This window comes from Natator depressus, chromosome 17, assembly GCF_965152275.1.
Source record: "Natator depressus isolate rNatDep1 chromosome 17, rNatDep2.hap1, whole genome shotgun sequence".
Lineage (NCBI taxonomy): Eukaryota > Metazoa > Chordata > Testudines > Cheloniidae > Natator > Natator depressus.
Genome location: NC_134250.1, coordinates 5,480,350 through 5,499,738, shown reverse-complemented (window position 1 = coordinate 5,499,738; position 19,389 = coordinate 5,480,350). Strand labels below are relative to the sequence as shown.

The following is a 19,389-nucleotide window of genomic DNA, read 5'->3' as shown; positions in this document are numbered from 1 at the left end:
TGACTTCATACTACATACATTGGTACCTGAAATACAATACAAGCAGCAGGATGAAGCTAGACCCACTTTATGACTGTAGCTTTTAAGCAGTGTGTGTGTTTGGGCAGCATCCTAAACATTAGGTCGGCAGTTGGGCAGCTAACTCCCTTAGGCTCCTTTGAAAACTCCAGCCTACATTACATCCTCTTCCTTCGTCCCCCAAAACAAGTCTAGCAAAACGCATTGTTTTGTTGCCTTTAATAAAGCTTTTTTTCATGGGCATTTTCACCAACCGTGTGGTACAGTAAAAAGTGAAGTGGGTGAAAGAGGAAGGAATGCGTTGTTGGAATGCTGTGCCCTCCAGCTCTTCCATTAGAAGAGAGTGCTGCAACAAGCTCAAATACATTTTGCATAATCGCATTTAAAATGAGCCTGCAAGAACATATGCAAACTTTGCCTGTTATATGGTTCTGAACGTCCTAGCATGTCTTATCACAGGGAAAGTGTTTATCCCATTCAAAACTTACTGAAGAAGCTATCAGGAACCCCCCCACCAAAGTCCGGGCAATTAAAACCCTTACCACCTAGGCTAGTCTGTTGTCAGTGAGGAAGATCAGAGCCTACCAGGTAACACTGGTTATTGTTCTCTTTCACTTTTCACACACTGCTTATTACTGCATCCCTGTGGGAGCTGGGAGTAGTTACTCTCATGCATATGAATAATTTCAACCTTTTAGCATATTGCTGCTATTAAAAGGTAGTTTTAACTCTGTGCTTCAAGGAAACCTGCCATTTTTATTGTTTGCCTCTGAGGAATACACATAATCACCGTCCTTTATTTTTGCACCTGTAGTCAATTATGGACACAAGTATTTATACTTTCAATTGTGCCTGTTAATCAGGGAGATGTCTAACTGCTATTTGTGCCTGCAATGAATTGTACTTGCAAAGAGACTCAGGGTGGACTGAGACCAATTTAAAAATTAGGTCCAATATGGACATTAAGAAATGATATTATAGAATAATATTCAGGAACGTCTGATGTTGGTTAAAAATGGCCATTAATATGAAATAGGCAGCTGCATAATCCCTAGGGCAGCCATTTTAATGATAATTCCAACAAGGAACAGTGCAACGTATCAAGACAGGTGGTTCAGAGCTACAGTCAGTGAGACAGGGAACAGGCATTTCCACAGCTATTTTTATGGGTGAAGGGGGAAGTACAGAACTTGCCTATAATTAGGGTTACCAGATAGCAACTGTGAAAAAATGGGGCAGAGGGGTGGGGAGGTCATAGGCGCCTATATAAGAACAAGTCCCCAAAAATGGGACTGTCCCTTTAAAAACGGGACAGATGGTCACTCTACCTATCATGGGGAAAATTCCTACCACAGATGGTTTTCTTTGAGATCCTCTCGGCCAGTCTAGACATTTGGCATGGCCTTGAGGATCAAAGAAGAGGATCTGTTGAAATCCTTTCTGTGATTTCAGCTCTGATCTACCTGACTTAATAATTAGGTCGACTAATTGCTTTGTTATTTAGTGATTTAGCCACGTTTTACACTTGTGATTGGTAATTGTTTCATCTTGCAGTTTTCCCTTTCAAAGCCCAGTTAAACCAAAACATTAATTGCCACTGCTAAGGCTGCTAATAGCTCATTTCTGTATGTTCCTCAAAGGTACAAGGAAAATATGTGCATTAAAAATAAGTATCAAGGCACATAAGAACAATGAGAGTGCAGGGAAAATAAGGAAACTTCACTGGTCACTGCAAGAAGGATAACAGTATATGCACACAGTACACCGTTAGTACTGTAACAAAGCACATACGTGTCTGACAATACCTATCAGTATTTCTTCATTAAATGTAATTCAGATAAGCTCTAAATGGATAATTTTCTCCATCCGTGTCATTTGAAAACCATAGAAACAATGGGAATCTTTTGCTTTTTGGAAAACCAAACCCCATTTCCACGTACAGTGTTAAAGGCTTTGGAATTTCCTTTGAATTTGTCAAATGCAGTTGAGAAGTATCTTCTTGAATCATGTTTATCACTGAATGTCTGTGTTGGGACAGCACATACTTACAGGATAACATGAAAAGGCTAAATATAAAACAATGGACTCTATTCAGCTGAAATGAAACAAAAGGAAACACTATACCACTTAGATATATTATTTTTATTTAAGCAAACATGAAGACATCAATTTGGAAATCTTTATTTTTTACCTTGTATTAAGTATTAAAGGATCACCATCCAGTGTCTGATAAGAAAGAAGCAGGTATACTGTTCAGTCCATTCTCTAAATATCAGATAAAAGATGAACTTTAGAAAGTTTTCAGAATTACAGCACAGTTCACCAGAATGGACACATATAAATGTGGCTTGCAGAATCATCTATATATAGTGGGGGAAAGCTTGCAATTTGTTTGGTTGTTAGGCAGAGTCACTGTAAAGACTTTGGATAAAAGATGCAACTAAAAGCGTATTTGAGAAATTATCTGAAGACATGCTGTGAGACAGAAAGATCTAGGGCCAGAATCTTAGTTACACAAGATCCTTTCATCTCACTCTGGTAGCATGAAGGGACCTTAAAGTAGGCCTAAATTAAATGTACTCTTTTGGGCCCTTTCCACTGCCAGAGTGGTGTAAAACGGCTTTGGTGTAAATGAGAATAGTGCCCCATATATTTGACAGATGTTAGATCTGAACAAAACAAAGCTGCTATTAAATAAAGTGGGACAAATGGCAAACCACAGTGTTTTCCTAAGTCAAAACATGTTGTGGGAAAAATAAAATAAATGCCTCAAAGCTGTTAAATATAACACATGACTAACCAAAAATTGCATAATTTAAGTTTTGGCTGATTTAAACCATTGCTGTGAAATAGCAAATAGTCATGATTTTATACATGTATAATTAGTCATATGAATTTGTTGCTACATTTTGTTCTTCGTTAAATCTCCAGGCACAAACAGGAGTGGGGCCTCCAACACCCATTGGATTTCAATGAGAGCTGGGCAACTAACTGCCCTTTTTGTGCCTTTGAAAATGTCCCACTGAGATTTTTAGATCAGAAGCAATGTTTAGAGAAGTCTATATAAAATTCTCTTCATGCATTCAAGTAACACTGTTACAGTTTGTTTAAAGTTATGTATGATGCACACAAAAGCAAAAACATTACAAATTTCATACACCTTGCAATGTAATTTAAGGTGTTTCTTATGCAGAGTGCTATATTTTAAGAAAAATAGTTATGACACATTTACATTTAAAATCATTTGTGTTCTAAACTTTAAACACTTAAATGCCTGTTGATGTTCAATGAAAAACAGAATTTGAGATGGATGAGCAAACGGTCAGATGAAAGATACCAAAATGTCAGACAGCCTACCGACTGTTGTTGCCATGAGATCCAACAGTCAACATCAGTCTGATAAGCTATCCGACAGGATGGTACAGCCATGGAGATGTCACGACGGTAGGCAACACAAGTGAACATTCAGGCAGAACAAAATGCACATTTATTGCGCCTTGCTCGAGAGCTGCCCTACTCTAATGGGCAGACATCTAATTTAATAGGTGTTGAGCCAGTTCTATCCTAAATAGGATCCATGTACCGCCATTTAAGAATGTCTGATTAAAAAGTCAACTTATTTTAATATTCTGATGGATAAAACAAAACTACATTCCTACTAGTTCAGGGACTATTAGAGAAGCGTTGTATATACACAGTAGCATTGGAATGGTCACCTATTTACTAAGAAAAGAAAAAGTCTGCCCCTTCAATGCAAATTAATTTCACACACACTGATTTGTAACAGTATTTAAAAGAGAATAAATATTGGGATATTTTTAAAGTATACTTTAATGTTCTTTATTATGGTTATTAATTACCATTCCTGTGTTTTACATCAAACCTGTCTTAATTTCTGATTTCTATGCTTCCCCAACTTTTTTCCTGCAGCACTCAAAGTGCTATAAATCTGTATTCCTGACATTAAGCAAACACCTAGAGTGATACGATAAAAAAAAAATTAGTAACGTCGTTCAACGAGCCTCCTTAAATGAATAAATCATACCATACTGCAAGGTGCCAAATACATGCTTTCTACTTCCTTCTGCTGAGCAAGAAGTTCAAGAAAAATTGACAAAAGGTTTCCGTGCTTACTGTACAGGAAGGATTAGTAAGCATGCAATAAAATGGACATAGGCTTAATAAAGAAACTAAAGAGAAACTGAGTATACCAAAGGTATTGAGAGGAAGAAACAGCTTAAAAAGACTGACAAGAAATTCTGGAATGATCAAAGATGACTTTATAAAGTTTTATCTTGACTTCATTCTAAATATACAGAATAAAAAAAGTGAACTGCACCAGTTTGACATCAGCCGTCTCTGCTTACACCATTATGAAGTTGGCAAGGGCGGCTTTTCCAACTGAGAGCATGTGCGATGTGACGGCATTTCTGAGAACTCAGATGGACTCGTATTACCATGAGGGACATGCAAGAATGTTACCCAGTCTACTATCATTTACACACATTTCAATGACCTTGAAATTATGAGGCATGACAGCCATCCTTCCAAAGAAAATTGTTACGTTTAGGCCAGGCTGCAAGTTAATCAGGAAATCTGGAGTTGTGCTAAGTATTAAATCATCAAGTTTGGAATTAACTTGAATGGAAAGCATTTATGTTCAGCATTAGTTTAGCATCCCACGTGCCACCCGAGAAAGTACAACTCAGACTGAATTAAAGAGTATATACATTACCTTAACATACATACGTTTGTAAATGAAAGTTATTCTCTAATAGTGAATTACTTTCAAAAGAAAATAATTAAAAACTTGTTACAGCTGGAAAACTGATGATTTTAAAAAGCGTTTCCCTGTTTTGAATAATGCCGATTTTTAACGTATAATAAGACCTGTCACTTGCATGTCTGCTAAAGCCCATTTCAATGGGTTTTACCCATCTTATTTTGTCTTTTCCTCAGAGTACGTCTTCTGCTGCACTCGTTTGGCATAGCTCTGGGCCATGGAGTTTATTATAGACAAGATGAAATAGCAAACCATGACGATCACAAGTTTTTCAAACATCCATGATAACCAGTTCTCCCCCTGCAAAAACAAAAAACAACAGATCAAGGGAAAAAATTCAGATTAGCAGAATACAAAAGAATTCTCCTCCTCCTCCTAGCTGAAGGGAAAGAATCTAATCATCTCAGGAGTCTGTATAATTTATCAAACTACACCAGAAACAAGCACAAACTAACAGGATCCCTGCAGGCTTCTGTGTAAAGCTAACTTTGGTCTTTTAAAGCCAGCATGAAAGGTGCTGCCAAATCACTGCAGGGCAACTTATCATTTCAGGTGGGTGAGTTGATAAGTGATTTATTATCCATGATTTTGTTTCTTTTTGTTGGTATCTCAAAGTTCAGGATTAGGAAAGCCTGATGTGATTCCTCGTCATTTCCAGAAGGTACAATACGGTCGCTGGTTAACAGTCAGTTTTTACTGAACTGCCTACAGCATGTTAGCTTCCAATGAATATCAATTTCAAGTTGTGTAGCTGGAAGTTAATGTGATGGACTAAAAAATCATGCTTCTGCAGTGTTCTCCAGTCCTGTGCTTTTTTCTACTTTCTATTTCAGTCAAAGGAGGGCAGCAATGCACTGCACAGAGATTACTTCAAAGGGCAGAACATGCTTCCGCCTAGTTATTCCAGACTGATCTTCCCTTAATTACCCCCCTTTTTCTGTTAAGAACTAGGAAAGCAAATGTTTATAGAAACAAAGGGTTTAGGACTTAAAATATAAGGTTAATAATTTGTGTATATCAATATCTTAGTTGTCCTAAAAATATCACGTCTAAAATTTAGGTGTTAATTAATCCTTTTATATCTAAACCCGTGGGACATATATTTAAAGATTTTTGCATGAAAAGGCCCCTACTTAAACACTGTATTTTCTTAATATTTTCTGTTTGCCCATCAAGATGTGTTTTGGTTGGTTGGTTATTTTTTTGGGGGTGGGGTGGGGTGGAGGGAGAGTAGGGTTAAGGAGCTAACAAGAAAAGGAAATTCAAATCCTATATACTTTAGTAATATTTGATGGTGTGGGGAATTCTTTACACATAATTGTACATGTAAAGTGAACTTTTCCCTGTCTTTAATAGCTTGCCTCTTGTACCAAAAGAAATGAATAGAAAGTCAGGACAAACCACCAGCTTTGCTTAGCTGCCAAGCTTACTCCCAAATGGATAGAATGTCTAACCCAGTTGTATGTAGTACAAATACAGTTTTTCCTCTGAACTTCTCAGCTTGTTTTTAAAATCGATTCAAAGCCTTATCTCCTTTGAGATTTGCAGGTCTTTAAAAACTAGAATCAAAACTTAATCAGAAACAATGGGTAAGGAGACAAGGAGTAGCAAAGAAGAAGAAAGGAAAGGAGGTAGTGGGTGGAATTCTTACCTGTGGCACTCCATTGTCAGACTTGTGGTGAAGTTTAATTCGCTGAGCTTCCAAGTACTCTTGGAACGGCTTCTGAAGAGAGGGACCTATACTTGGGACAGCACTGGTGCAAATTTCATTCCAGAGAACAAGACAAAATTTGGGGAGAAAAAACAAGAAAACAATTTATTTATTTTTTAAACTTACCACTTGGGCTCAAAAGGAACTAAGTTCAGATCAGAGCCATAGAACAGAAGGCATCACCCCCGCATGGGATAACTGGGAGAGCCAAACAATACAGTGTGTGTTATCAGTTCATCTGAAGAAGAGGGACAAGTGGGTCCCCCAGACTCTCAAAAAGAAAAAAAAAAAAGAGTAAAAAAAAAAGAAAAGAAAAGGATTTCACAGCAGATTGATAATGAACTCAGAGGTAACACAGAGAGCTATATGCTCCACTACTTCCTCAAAGCCAGGGAGAAGCTCAGCTAAGCCTGTGCAATGATGCACGGCTGAGAATAAAATGAATGACTTCTCAGAAGTCCCACATTTATCATCAGCAGTTCCTGTAAGAACTGGTTTGAACCGATTAATAAGGAAATGACTTGTGCTTGTGTCATCCCTCAGTTAAAAAAGAAACTGCCCGCCCTATGACTTGCTCCTATCTTCTCAAAGAAGGCGGCTCCTTTCTCAAACTAAGTCCTTATTAGGACAATCTGTGCGTCATCCTTATCCAAAAAGAATGCATTAGCAAATTCTAAAGACGCCTCCCACTAGCCAATGATTAACAAAGGAACAAAGAAGGAACTATGAACCTTGTTCTGATTCACTCCATGTTTTATGGCAGATGACTTGCATAGAAACTACAGTATGTTACTAAACACCTTGTTCTCAGATGACTGTAATAAGGATCACTGATAAGTTTATGTACTCAGTGCCTTCTCCCATCTATAAAGAGCTGGAAATACTAAGCTGGACAGGCTTAGCAAAGTAGCTACCAAATTCCATTCTGCAGATGCCAGAGCATTTTTAAAATTGTAACTTGAGGCTACTCAAATGAATCAGTATCATTTTTTGTATCCACTATCTACGCGTTGCAGACCATACCAGTCAACAGTAATATAACTCAGGAGCTGTATCCTCTCTCCCATTGGGACCTACTTGCTCCTAAATACATGGTTCTGGGTGCTTTAGAATTACCCATGAGAGATGCTTTAAGCCTTTGTTACACTATGGCAACTTCTCATCAGTGCTGAAAAAGTTCCTATGGCTGGTCCCTTCTCTACACTAGGGATCTCTGTGAAAACCAGTAGGTTTTTTTTGTTTTTTCCATAAAATTTCCCCAATGAAGACATGCCCCATCTGATTTTCAAAATCATTTAGTGTGCTTTAAAAAGGGGGAGAAGTACTTCCCATATTAAATTACATGTATTTATCACACTGCATTACAATTCACTCCTTTTCACTAGACAGATTACATTTTCCTGGGTAAATAAAACAAGTTAAAATGGAGGACAATGGCTTTCTAACATTTAAAATTTTAGTAAATCCACAGAATCCCAGAAGTACAAATAGCTCACTTTTTGTTAGTCTCTATGGTGCCGCAAGTCCTCCTTTTCTTTTTGCAAATAGCTCACTATCGGCCTTGTTAATTAGATTTGCTCTACTAGCTTGGGGCAAGCAATTTTACTGAATGCCAAGTTTAAAAAAATATCTGCAGTGAGATATTTCCTCATCAGCGTGGATAAACTGGTGAATATATTTTGTGGCTGGGCTGGTAAATTTTCCTAAAATTTTTGCAAGGCGACTGTAAATATATATCCATGTATTTTATGTAATGGTATAGCAGCTTTTACAAGCTATTTCCAATTCTTCAGAAAACCCCAGTAAGGGCCCAGCTGTTAGTTTGCGGCAGAAGTTCTCCCGAATGACTCGTTGGTCAGTACGAGTCACTGTTTTAAAACTATCTCTTGGGTACTTTTTTTTTTTTTTAAATAAATGACACATGACAAAAGGAAAAAGCTACTGAAAGGTAATATTTTACTTTTAAAACTTTATATGAATTTTAAAATAGAAATGTTTAAATGATGAGAGTTGAACTAAGTAGTTGTCCAAGCCCTTTGTTTAAAAAACCCCCTCATCTACTCAGTCTCCAAATTATAATGATTATCGCAGCAATGAAATGAAAATGAAGAAGTTCACAGGGTTGAGATTAGGGCATTTCCTCCTGATACACCAAGAGTATATTTTAAAACAATTCTTTCATTTAAAGCATTCTGCACAACTTTTTATAATGGTGAATGATGACTGAAGTTCGCTTTATGACAGAATTTCATTAAGCTATTTTATGGACCTTTGGGCCATCCATACAAGGACTGTGGGAACCCTATATCAGGTCCTGCATAATTGAACAATTGACTATATTTTATGGCATATTTATACTTATACACTCAGTTGCCAAAGAAATGTGCGTTGTCTACATTTTTGCTAGAGTAAAATTTAGAAAGTAGCAAGCTTATACACGTAGATTCGCAATACTAGAAATAAAATTCTTCTTAACGTTAGTAGTTAAAACTTCTAGTTTTGATCATTTCTATAATCTTCCAGTAAAATGCAGCCATTTAAGCAATACTACTAATTCTCTGACCATTTCCTCACACACTATTCTGAAGAGCTAACATTTCACTCAATGTACTGAGCCCAATTCAAGTTACAGGGTATATACATTTTTAAGGCTAGCAATTGATCAAATGCATTTTAATTACAAGCCACAGCTCTCCCATTCCTAATGGCTCTTTAGGAACGTATGTCAACCCACTAACTCAACAGCCACAGCCTGGATTTCAGCATCAGTTTCAAGAATTCTACCCATTTGCTGGGTACAGTTGCGACTGCAGAAGCGACAGCATTTTGCATCATAGTTCTGCGCCGCTCAGCAATGGGTTTAAGATGTAGCTTCAGAAGAGTACTGTGGTTCCAGCTTTCTAAATGCAAACCGCACACATCACTGCACAACTGGCTGAATAAAGGAAGGTGGTGGAAGATATCCCCTCCAACAGTAAAATGGCTTCTATCCCTCCTATCTACCATTCTGTTCAGATTCTCTCAGCTTCCATTGTTAACAGAGGAAAGCCTGTGGTCTTTTAAAAGAAATAAGAGTAATAATAATAATAAAAGTCAGTGAGATAAGAAATCAAGGCCCTAAATGTACAATAGAACTTTGTTCATCAATATACTTTACAATCTGCACACATACAAAAAGCTCCCTACCTTTCAAAGGTTTAGCAACACAGGTAGTGAACTGATGTATGACCTCAATTTTTGTTTAAATAGAAAGATCATTCACAAAGACATTATGAAACATCAAAAACAGTGATAACTGTCATAATAAGTGAACAAAGGACATTCCATGAAGTATTCTCCTTTATTATATTTATTCATGAATTTGCAGAATTCATTAATTTGCATTGCATCCCTGATACTGATGCAAGTCAGTGAGGTTGGCTTTATTTTTATATTAAGCTTTAGAAAATATTTTTAGATTTTATCTTGCTTGCAAAAATAATCTCTCTCAATTTGGATTCAGAATGAAAGATTTCAGAATAAAATATGTACCATTTGCATAACCTGAAATTGTACTTTTTATTTTACTTTGCAACCATCTTATACTAAATCTGACTGTTTCTTGAGGAACTTTGAATCACTTCTGTTTAACTGGAAGCTACAATTAGCTTTAAAAGATTTCTTATTTTCATTTACCTGTGTTAAATATCATGTTTTCAGCTATTCATCTGAAAAACTGATTTGCAAATTTTTCAATGGAACAAAACTTTACAAATCTTGGAAGCTTCATGATACACTTTGGGTGATCCTACATTAAAGAGCTTAGCCTTTTTTTAGAAAAATATTACTGATTGAAGAGAATTTGTCAGTAGCAGCTGAATGGAGTTAAAATTTCTCAAAGAATTGTGAAAAATTGGTTACTTTGGTTGAACAGTTTGGAACACACATTTCTGCTCTAGTTACCAACACACCTGGATTCACTGATAATTTATTTGCACATCATAGTAATCAAAACCGATGTGTCAGTCACTACACACTGCAACTTTCTATGTACGTATCTATATATTTATTTATTTTGCTTAAAACAAAAATCACTGACTGTCTCTACAAAACTCCACATTTCAAATGTATGATGGTGATAATGAAATGGTGCTTATGATTTCAGCAGAAATCTTAGCCTGAATCTCTTTGGGTTAGCAGTAGATTTTTCTCACAAAAAATTAACTGCCTGGAAGAGATGCACCAAAAAAATTAATGATTGGAACAATTTATCAAGGGTTGTGATGGATTCTCCATCACTGGGAATTTTTAAATCAAGACAATGTTTTTCTAAAAAGATACACTGTAGTTCAAACAGGAATTGTTTTGGGGAAGTTCTGTGGCCTCAGTTCTGCAGAAGGCCAAACTAGATGGCCACCATGCTCCCTCTTGCCTTAGAATCTATGAATACCATTTGAAAAGTGTTAACAGTACTTTTTCGCAGGTATTTAAGAACACACACACAATATAAAATCTTGCCACCCCCAAAGTTACAACATAATTAAAGGTTTCAGAGTGGTAACCCTGTTAGTCTGTATCAGCAAAAACAATAAGGAGTCCTTGTGGCACCTTAGAGACTAATACATTTATTTGGGCATAAGCTTTCGTGGGCTAAAACCCACTTCATCAGAACTTTCAGCAATATTAAAATTCAGGGTTTTTTTAAGATAAGCTTCATTATTCATTGTATACTTTAATTTTACTAGCTTTTTCTGATTATACCTCTTGTACTGTAGGTACCCTTTACTGTTTTATGATTGTATTTACTGAAATTTCATTAAAATTTTCTTTAAAAATAGTCTTTGAACATCAAAAATAACTATTTAATTTGGTCAGTGTTTGCAGTAACTGGGTAATCCTTTTCTGTACTTCTGTTGTGCTAACATTGTACTAGTGCTTTACAGAAAAGGCCACCAGAGAGTTTAGAATCTATGGGCTTAATTCTACTAACACTTAGGCACACGTGTAAATTTACTCAAATTTATAAGTTTCAGCAGAATAGGAGTCTCAATGTAAATAGGTACACTGGGTAGCACTGAAGGTGTAATTTTAGCACACCACACCTGTTACATTATGTAGCACTGGAAGAATTAATGATAACCAATTTTCAACAGAACTCAAAAGCAAATCACTTAAGAAGAAATTGCTTAACTTTAAGCATGTACTTACATGCTTTGCTGAATCAGGACATTAGCAACGTACATTAAATTTCATACCCCATTGGAGAAATGAACTGAAGAACACGAATTAAATTCTGGGCTGTGCTCAGTAAGAAATGACACGCACTCAAAGTCTGAATATACGCAGGTCAGTTTTATCATGGAAATAGTTTGACGGGGAAAAAATAGTGTAAACCAGAATGCTAAATACACTATACAAACTATCAGCCAGGCCTCCAGACTTAAACAGATCAAAACCTCTATTTTAAAAGTGATGTAAGCTCGAGTCAGAAGTCACATTTTGTGAATGTTCTCTTTAAAAATACATCCTTTCCATTAAGCTGGAAAGACTCACTGGTAATATAAGGACTGGGCTTGTCCAGACTACATGGCTACTGAACACACAGGCACTGTGCTTGTTCAAGAGACAGTGTTCATAAGAAGTAACAGTTCGTAGGAAAAAGGACCCTACATCACATTCTGGTTAACATGTCAGAGGCCAGAAGTAGCACAGCTATAGTAAAGTACTGTTTTAAATAAATCTAGAGCCAGAGTCAAGTAAATACCTGCCCAGCTTCATCACAATGGATTGCCCATGTGAGACTCTCCTTCAAATCAGTTTTCTACAGGGTTTACCAGGGAGAGAGAATGTCTGCGTGCAAGTTTGTGAACACGTCTTACTAACCTGGCCCTTTGGCTCTATTCAACCATATGTTGCCTTTGTGGGTGATAAACTGTAGAGACCAGATTATCACCTGCAGAGCCCAATTCTGAGTCAGGAAGCATACGTTCACCATAGCTGTGGGAAGAGTTTTTCAACTGGCCACTCTCTCCCTACCCTTTTGGGCTACCTGAAACACTAAAGAGATAGAAGATCATGTCCTAATCACATCGGGGGGCTTTTTAAAAATTATTTTTTGTGCCGAAAGGGGAAAAAAAATCTGTTTGCTTTTTGTCAGCATGAGCCATGAACATATTCTGATTTCACTAATAAAGTAAACTTAGTCGAAGACCAGATTGATTCTCTGGATCTACAAAAAATAAAGTGTTCAGTGGTGAAGAAGAGTCAAAAATTTAATGTAATGAAGGGAATTCACAGCTCTGGGCTCTCCTCCATTATCTGTGGCTCTGAGGAAGACTGGTTCTGCTTGTTGATCAAACTTGCAATGGCAGACAGAGCAATGGCCTTCAACTTCCACACAATTGTGGAAAGCTAGAGAAAAGTTTTACTGTATATCAAGTACAACTCCTAATATACCAAGCTTAGAGTTGCTCTGTTCTAATTTTCACATTTCTTTTTAGTTTTTCCCCAAAGGACACAAGAGATATGTAGGAAGCTGTATGTTTTACTCTTCATATTGCTGCACAAGAGGAATGAGGCACTCACTAAAATAGCCACAATTAGACATTTTATGTTGTCCCTTCTTTAAAAGGGCTCAAGATGTTATGGTTTTGTATGGCCTAAATTTTCTCAACAAGAGTTTTATGCCTTGGTTGTAAACCCCCAACAAACAGGTTTGAAAGGATATATTTTGAGTGCCGCTGGACTAGTAAGTAAAGCTGACTGATTTGCATGCTTCCCTCACCATCCAAAAAGTACACCTTCTTCTGGCAAGTTATCTGAACCTTCAAATGGTTAATTTTTTTTTCCAGACAGTGATCTAAACAGGCTTAACGGTTAGTATTTTAATGAGCTGTCATTTCCTGTGCTGATAAAGATTCTCACAGTATTTAAACCATCCATTTCCCTGAGGCTCAACCAATACCAGGACACAATTCATGGTGAGTCAGAATGGACCTCAGACTTCTTGCCTGACTCAACCATGATAGATTACACTGCAGCAAATCTGGACTTACTCCCAAGGTGCCTACAGCTTAAAGAGACCTGACTTCTAAAACTGAGGGCAGAGCCACTGGCTTTAATTTATATCAATGCCGCCTTGGTTTTTAAAACATTTGGGGAAACAAAGATAAGTCATCTGTATTATTTTAAAATTGGAAAATGAAACTGATGATATTTAATTAAATAAATCGGGTTTATGCTCAAGGTCAAGGGGAGCAAAGCTGGGGTTAAGAAGCTGTTTTGTGTTTTCATTTTGATTTCATCTGAAACATTATTCGGAATAATCTTCAAATAAAATACTTGTGACACCATGAAATTAAAGTTGCCTTAAATGTGATCTGATTTATCTGGGATGTCCTCAAATACACAAGTGATCTAAATGTCATGAACAATACTTCATCTTGAGAGATTTTTATTTTTGGTATGTTAAACACTAACGTTAACAGAGTTGTAATTGCAGTTTGTATTAGACTTCAAATCTGTTGGATATCGTTATTTGTAAAGAAATATTTCTTCTATGTGAGGGCAAGAAAAATCAGTGTTATATCTTTAAAAAGCAAAACTACAGCTTTCAAACATTCACTTGCTAGTTCACATTTAAATCCTACAAGCCCTTTTCAAATAAACTCTTAATTCTATTGTGATCCATCTAAAGGTCTTAACATCAAAACATCTCAAATTTCATTCACAACTGTGTCCCTTTCAAGCTATTAAAATCTTTTGTGCGCCAGTTTCCCCATTGTGTACACAACCGTATTATAAAGGCACAATCCCACAGGTTTCTGATATACTTGTGGGAGGAGAGCCATTGATTTACTGCACCAAGAAATGTCAGGTGTAATGTTTCAGGGTGATAGCCGTGTTAGTCTGTATCAGCAAAAAGAACGAGGAGTACTTGTGGCACCTTAGAGGCTAACAAATTTATTTGAGCATAAGCGTCCAAAAGCAATTCTACCTCAGGAGACTTTAAATAAAGTCACTGCTAAATTATCTACATTCTCAGCCATTTTGGATTATTTTCAACAGAATTTTAATAAAAAGTCTTAGTCTAAACACAAATTAGAAGCCATTTTTTTAATATATACTTTAATTCTGGTGCCAATTCAACAGGACTTCTTGCACCATATTAGTGCTGAGGTATTTATGTAAAACAAAGGTCCATATAAAGACAGGACCTTTGATTTGTAAATCAGATCTTGCTCTTCGGATGGTGTTCTGTTAAAATCAAAGTGATGTGGATTCTGCCAGTTTGATGCTCACTGTTCCAAGTTATACTGTTGGGGTCCCCAAGCTGCTAAAGAGCTTTGCTTTGCACATTAAGGAGAATAAACCACTATTCTAAACTATTCTGCATGAAAAGATAGTTAATCTATAGTGTGGCCTTTTCTATCATTGTCCCCATTGCTAATCTTTAAAAAAAAAAAAAAAAAAAAAAAAGATTGTTTTTTGGGAAAACTTAAAAGGAAAAAATTAAAACCTTTTGGGTGGCTGAAGTTTTCTGACACATTTTTTGAGAAAAAATTGTGTCTAGAGGAAAACACAATGCCCTTTACAGATAAAGTCAGAAGAGTCAATTACGACTAATTTGCTACTGAGTCAGTGGGTTGCGTTGTGAATTGTAACGTAACAAGGAGCAGCACACCATTAGTTCACAAAGTCAGTGATCCAAGTATGAATAGAGGCTGGTTTCATGTAAGCTGTTTAATTACTAGCGCAAACTAGTCAAATTCCAACTGGCCTATGTGGCTTTAAAGCATCAAAAATTGGCCCAGGTGAAACCCTAGATTGAGAAATTGCTCAGAAGAAGTATTTGATACTTCGGGTTAGATTTTCAGACCTATACCTTCAGATTCAGACTTCGCTGTTGCATTAATGGGAGTCACAAGTCTAATCTGCAGGACAGGGCATTGACAGTTTAGCCCTTAAACTGCTAAGGGGTGCTACAGGCTACATTTTTGCATAAATATCACCGACTGAACAGACCTCACTTTGTGTTTGTCTTTTGCAACTAATTAACAGTTACTTTCCTCTGGCACTATTTTTAGATGTGACTGTCAAATGGAGCAGGTGTACGGATTTCCCCAGCTCAAATGTTGTCCATACCTTATCCTGATCATCATAGGAACATATACTATACATACAAAAAACCCTTTTCCTGTGAAAAGAAGACAGGCCACGTCTCTCGTACTGTTTAGGCAATCGGACTATGAGGACAGCATTTGCTGCTTGAGTTTAGAATGAGCTTCCTACTGGCAAGATCCAATGAGGATCATTTGCGTAGGGTTCCTGAAGGATGCTGAAGTGTTTTAACAACAGGTTTTACGATCTATATATGTAATAAAAACTTCACTTATTATGAAAGTGCAGCTACTTCTGGGGTGAACCTTGGCAGGCATTTAACATTACACAGCACTATGCTAGAGCTCAGAACTCCCAGCAGGAACCTAGAACACATATAAAGTTTTTCCTTCTGTCCTCTCTTTTGATCACTAAGAAATGGCAACTCCTTAACAGCCGGATAAAACCAAAGGGTGGACTTTTCTTTCTGATAAATCGTTCAGCAATGTTACAGCTTGCCAAAGTTCTTTATATGGTTGGTTTTGAGTAATATTTCTTTAATAGCTTTCTGGGAATTCCTAGTGCCCATTTGAAATCACCACTTCAAAGTCAAATGTGATCATGTTTAAAAGCAATATGCTCGGTGACTTCGTAAACATTCATGCAGCTGTAGGTAAAACAATTAAATCTAAAGATTAAAAACACCAAAAGAAAACCCACAATATAGCTACTAATTAAACAATTTTAAAATTGGTTAATTGTGGCCTAAAACTAGTTCAAAAAGTATGTAACATGGCTGCTTAGTAAGCTAACCTCCCCTTTAAGTCAGAGAATACAAAAGTAATAGTTAATGCATCATCTTGCCCCCTTGACAGCATCCTCCATTCCTCACTTTGTATCTGTAAGACCCCAGCAAAAAACATGCCCTCTCTAAACAGCAACATTGCAACCTCCAGATCATTAGCTGATAGCATTGGTAGTTGAGCGATCTGAGGCTCCCCCTGTCAATCTTTCAACAGCCTTCTGCGTTTCTCACACCTCAGACCTCACTTTGAATTTCAGCAGCAACCCAGACTCCAGCATGTGCAGAATACTGGTGCCCATCTTCGTGCACATACAACCAAGTACAAGTACACTATTCCCCATTCTAAAACAACTTCACTGGCTCTCCATTCATTTAGACTGGAATCTTTCTGGGGAAATGACTGCCATTTTCTTTGTACAGCACCTAGCACAATGAGGTCCTAGGCCATGACTGGGGCTTCTACAATAATACAAATAAATAATCTAACTCATTGATTTTGTTGAAAACTAGCCTCCATGTGCTTAAAATCCTCTGTGATCTTGCTCCAACTTTTTAGGGCTCTCTCTTATTCTCTGTGCTCTATCCTCTTCAGCTAGCACCATTCTCCTTTCCTGGGTGCTCCTCCACACAACCTGGGGCTCAGTTGGTGTGACAGCCATTTTCTCTGTTGTTGCTGCCAGTTAGACTTGCCTATATGGGGACGCTGAGCAGAACAGCTGTTCCACAAGAGCTATTCCAGAACAGCTCTCCATGTGGATGCTCTTATTTCAGAATAAGAGCATCTTTTTCTGATTTAAATTAATATCACTTTGGAAGTAGATTAAGCTAAACTGGAAAAACACATTCTTCTTCCAAAATACAAGTGTCCACATGGGGAATAGCTATTGCACTTTGAATTCACACCCTATCTTAATCCAAAATAACCCTTAAGTGTAGACTAGCCCTTAGGTCTTCGTGCCTCAGACTTCTCCATTTTATTTCAAAACTTGGTTGACAACATTTTCCCTTGCTAAATCTCTCCGTAGCTTTCAGCTTTTGATTTATGTAATTGTTTTTAATCCTGAAGTGTTTGGGTGGGTTGTAGAAAAACTTTCTACATAATAAAATTGTGAAACCAAAGCACCCTGAACTGTATTAAAGGGATGGTTTTGCAAGTTCAGGATACAATGAACACAGACTCTGGTAATATCAGTAAACAATTGCAATCCTAAGGAAAAAAGAGTTGCACGCAGCTCTGTTTTTCATTAAAGATTAAGACTCATCTATTTATCAGAGAGAATATGGTCTAGTGCATAAAATCACAACAATTTCAAGGACGTTAATAATTCTCTCCTTACAATTCAACTTAATCTTCCATCTAGGCGTTGATAATCCTGTACATAAATTTTATTTTAAAAAAATCTTTCTGGTTAGACACTGTTTTGCAAAAGGCAACATCTCCGAACTTCACACTATCTCAAGTCAAACTAATGGAATAAATGTGTTTTAAAAGGTTAATGTTACTCATCATTGAGTATTCTCTTTGTACTTAATAATGATTAAGAACGTCTAATGCAAGCTGTTGCTTAAGTGTTTTATATACTACTCTAGAGAGAAATTGATGAGGTAATGCTAGCAGACTGTGTTTGAGAAAAGTCAAGGATACTGGGACATTCCAAAAAACTTACTGTCTCCCAAGAACATTTTTGAATTCTGACATCAACTGTCTAATAAAAATCTGAATCCAGCAGAAATCTTGTGAATATGTTCAAAAGTAATTTGATGAAAAACTATCTCCAAGACAGATGAAGTAGGAAAAAACTAGCTTTGGCCCAAAGATTGCATTTGAGGAAGTCTTTGGAAATATACCTTACTCAGCAGTAGTGTTGATCAAAGATAAAAAGCAAATCAGCTTGGAGTGGCTAATGTCAAAAAGACAATGATTTCTAACCAGTAGCATTTTTTTAAAGGAATATTAAAAACAAAACATTCATTTTGAAGTTTGTTACAATCCAGACTCCCAATGAAAAACTCAGGAAGCAATAAAATCAGATCTGTTCCATCAGTGAAGTGCCCAAGAATGTTGCATCAGACACTCCTATTTCTTTGTATAACATTACTACTTCAAGTTTACATATTTAAATAGCAATTATTTCCAGACACTCCTATCCAGAAACTCTTCTTGAGACTTTTTTTTTTAACACACCAAAAAAGTATTCAACTATAAGACAGCAAAAAGAGTCCTGGCTATCATCATGTGTCCTCAAAAATGAGTGAAAGTCCTTAAGGAGCAAGTAAAAACACATCTTTAGAATTGATTTTGAAATCAGATTGTTAACACCTAATGTATATCAGACATCAGATGAAATACTGTATTTAAACCACTGTTTGATAAAAATGAAAACCACCTCTTCTAATGTCAGAGCAGTCTGAACAATTTATTAAAAAAAGTCTGCAACATTTGTCTTTGAGCACACAAATGTTTCTTGTGAACAGTTAAGCACAATTTAGTGATTCAATACTGGATGATTTGCACTAAGTCATGTATACCGAAACAAATGAACTGCATATTTTGTTTGTATTCAAGTAGTTTTATACACTGCTTAATGCTGTGTATTGGGAGAGGCTCTGTTGGGAACGTATTTGTTAGATTGCCGATAAGGGATGTTCAGATTGACTTGGGCTCTTGAAATCATACAGCATTTTTGTCTGAATGGGTAAATCTCCCAAGTGACATGGTGAAATTCAATGCTTGATTAAATATACTTTTCAATCAGTATTAAATCCCATCATGCCAATACATTCTTACACTGTATTTTAAATTATCTTTTTTTTTTTTTTTAATCTGGGTATTACATGTGTTCTTGCTCTACTTCCCCTGACATTTAAATGAAATCTTAGCTTAAAACAAGTCTGAATCATTTCCTAAGAAACACACTAGTCTGGAAAAAGACAGGTATTTTCTCAAAATAGGAACAGTTTATCCCTGAACAGCTTACAACTTTCTCTAATGAA

At 36.6% G+C, this 19,389-nt stretch overlaps 1 protein-coding gene across 8 annotated transcripts in view; it reads right to left on the bottom strand.

Moving 5' to 3' along the window:
* Nucleotides 1-2,204: 2,204 nt before the first annotated feature.
* Nucleotides 2,205-19,389, bottom strand: part of VMP1 (vacuole membrane protein 1) — an 89,018-nt gene continuing 71,833 nt past the window's right edge. For all 8 annotated transcript variants that reach the window (XM_074975029.1, XM_074975034.1, XM_074975028.1 and 5 more), the window contains 2 exons: nt 6,453-6,555; nt 2,205-5,101 (listed from right to left, as the gene is read on the bottom strand). In XM_074975029.1, the coding sequence (XP_074831130.1) occupies nt 4,958-5,101; nt 6,453-6,555 (247 nt within the window). In that variant the 3' untranslated portion in view covers nt 2,205-4,957. The remainder of the gene's footprint in view (nt 5,102-6,452; nt 6,556-19,389) is intronic.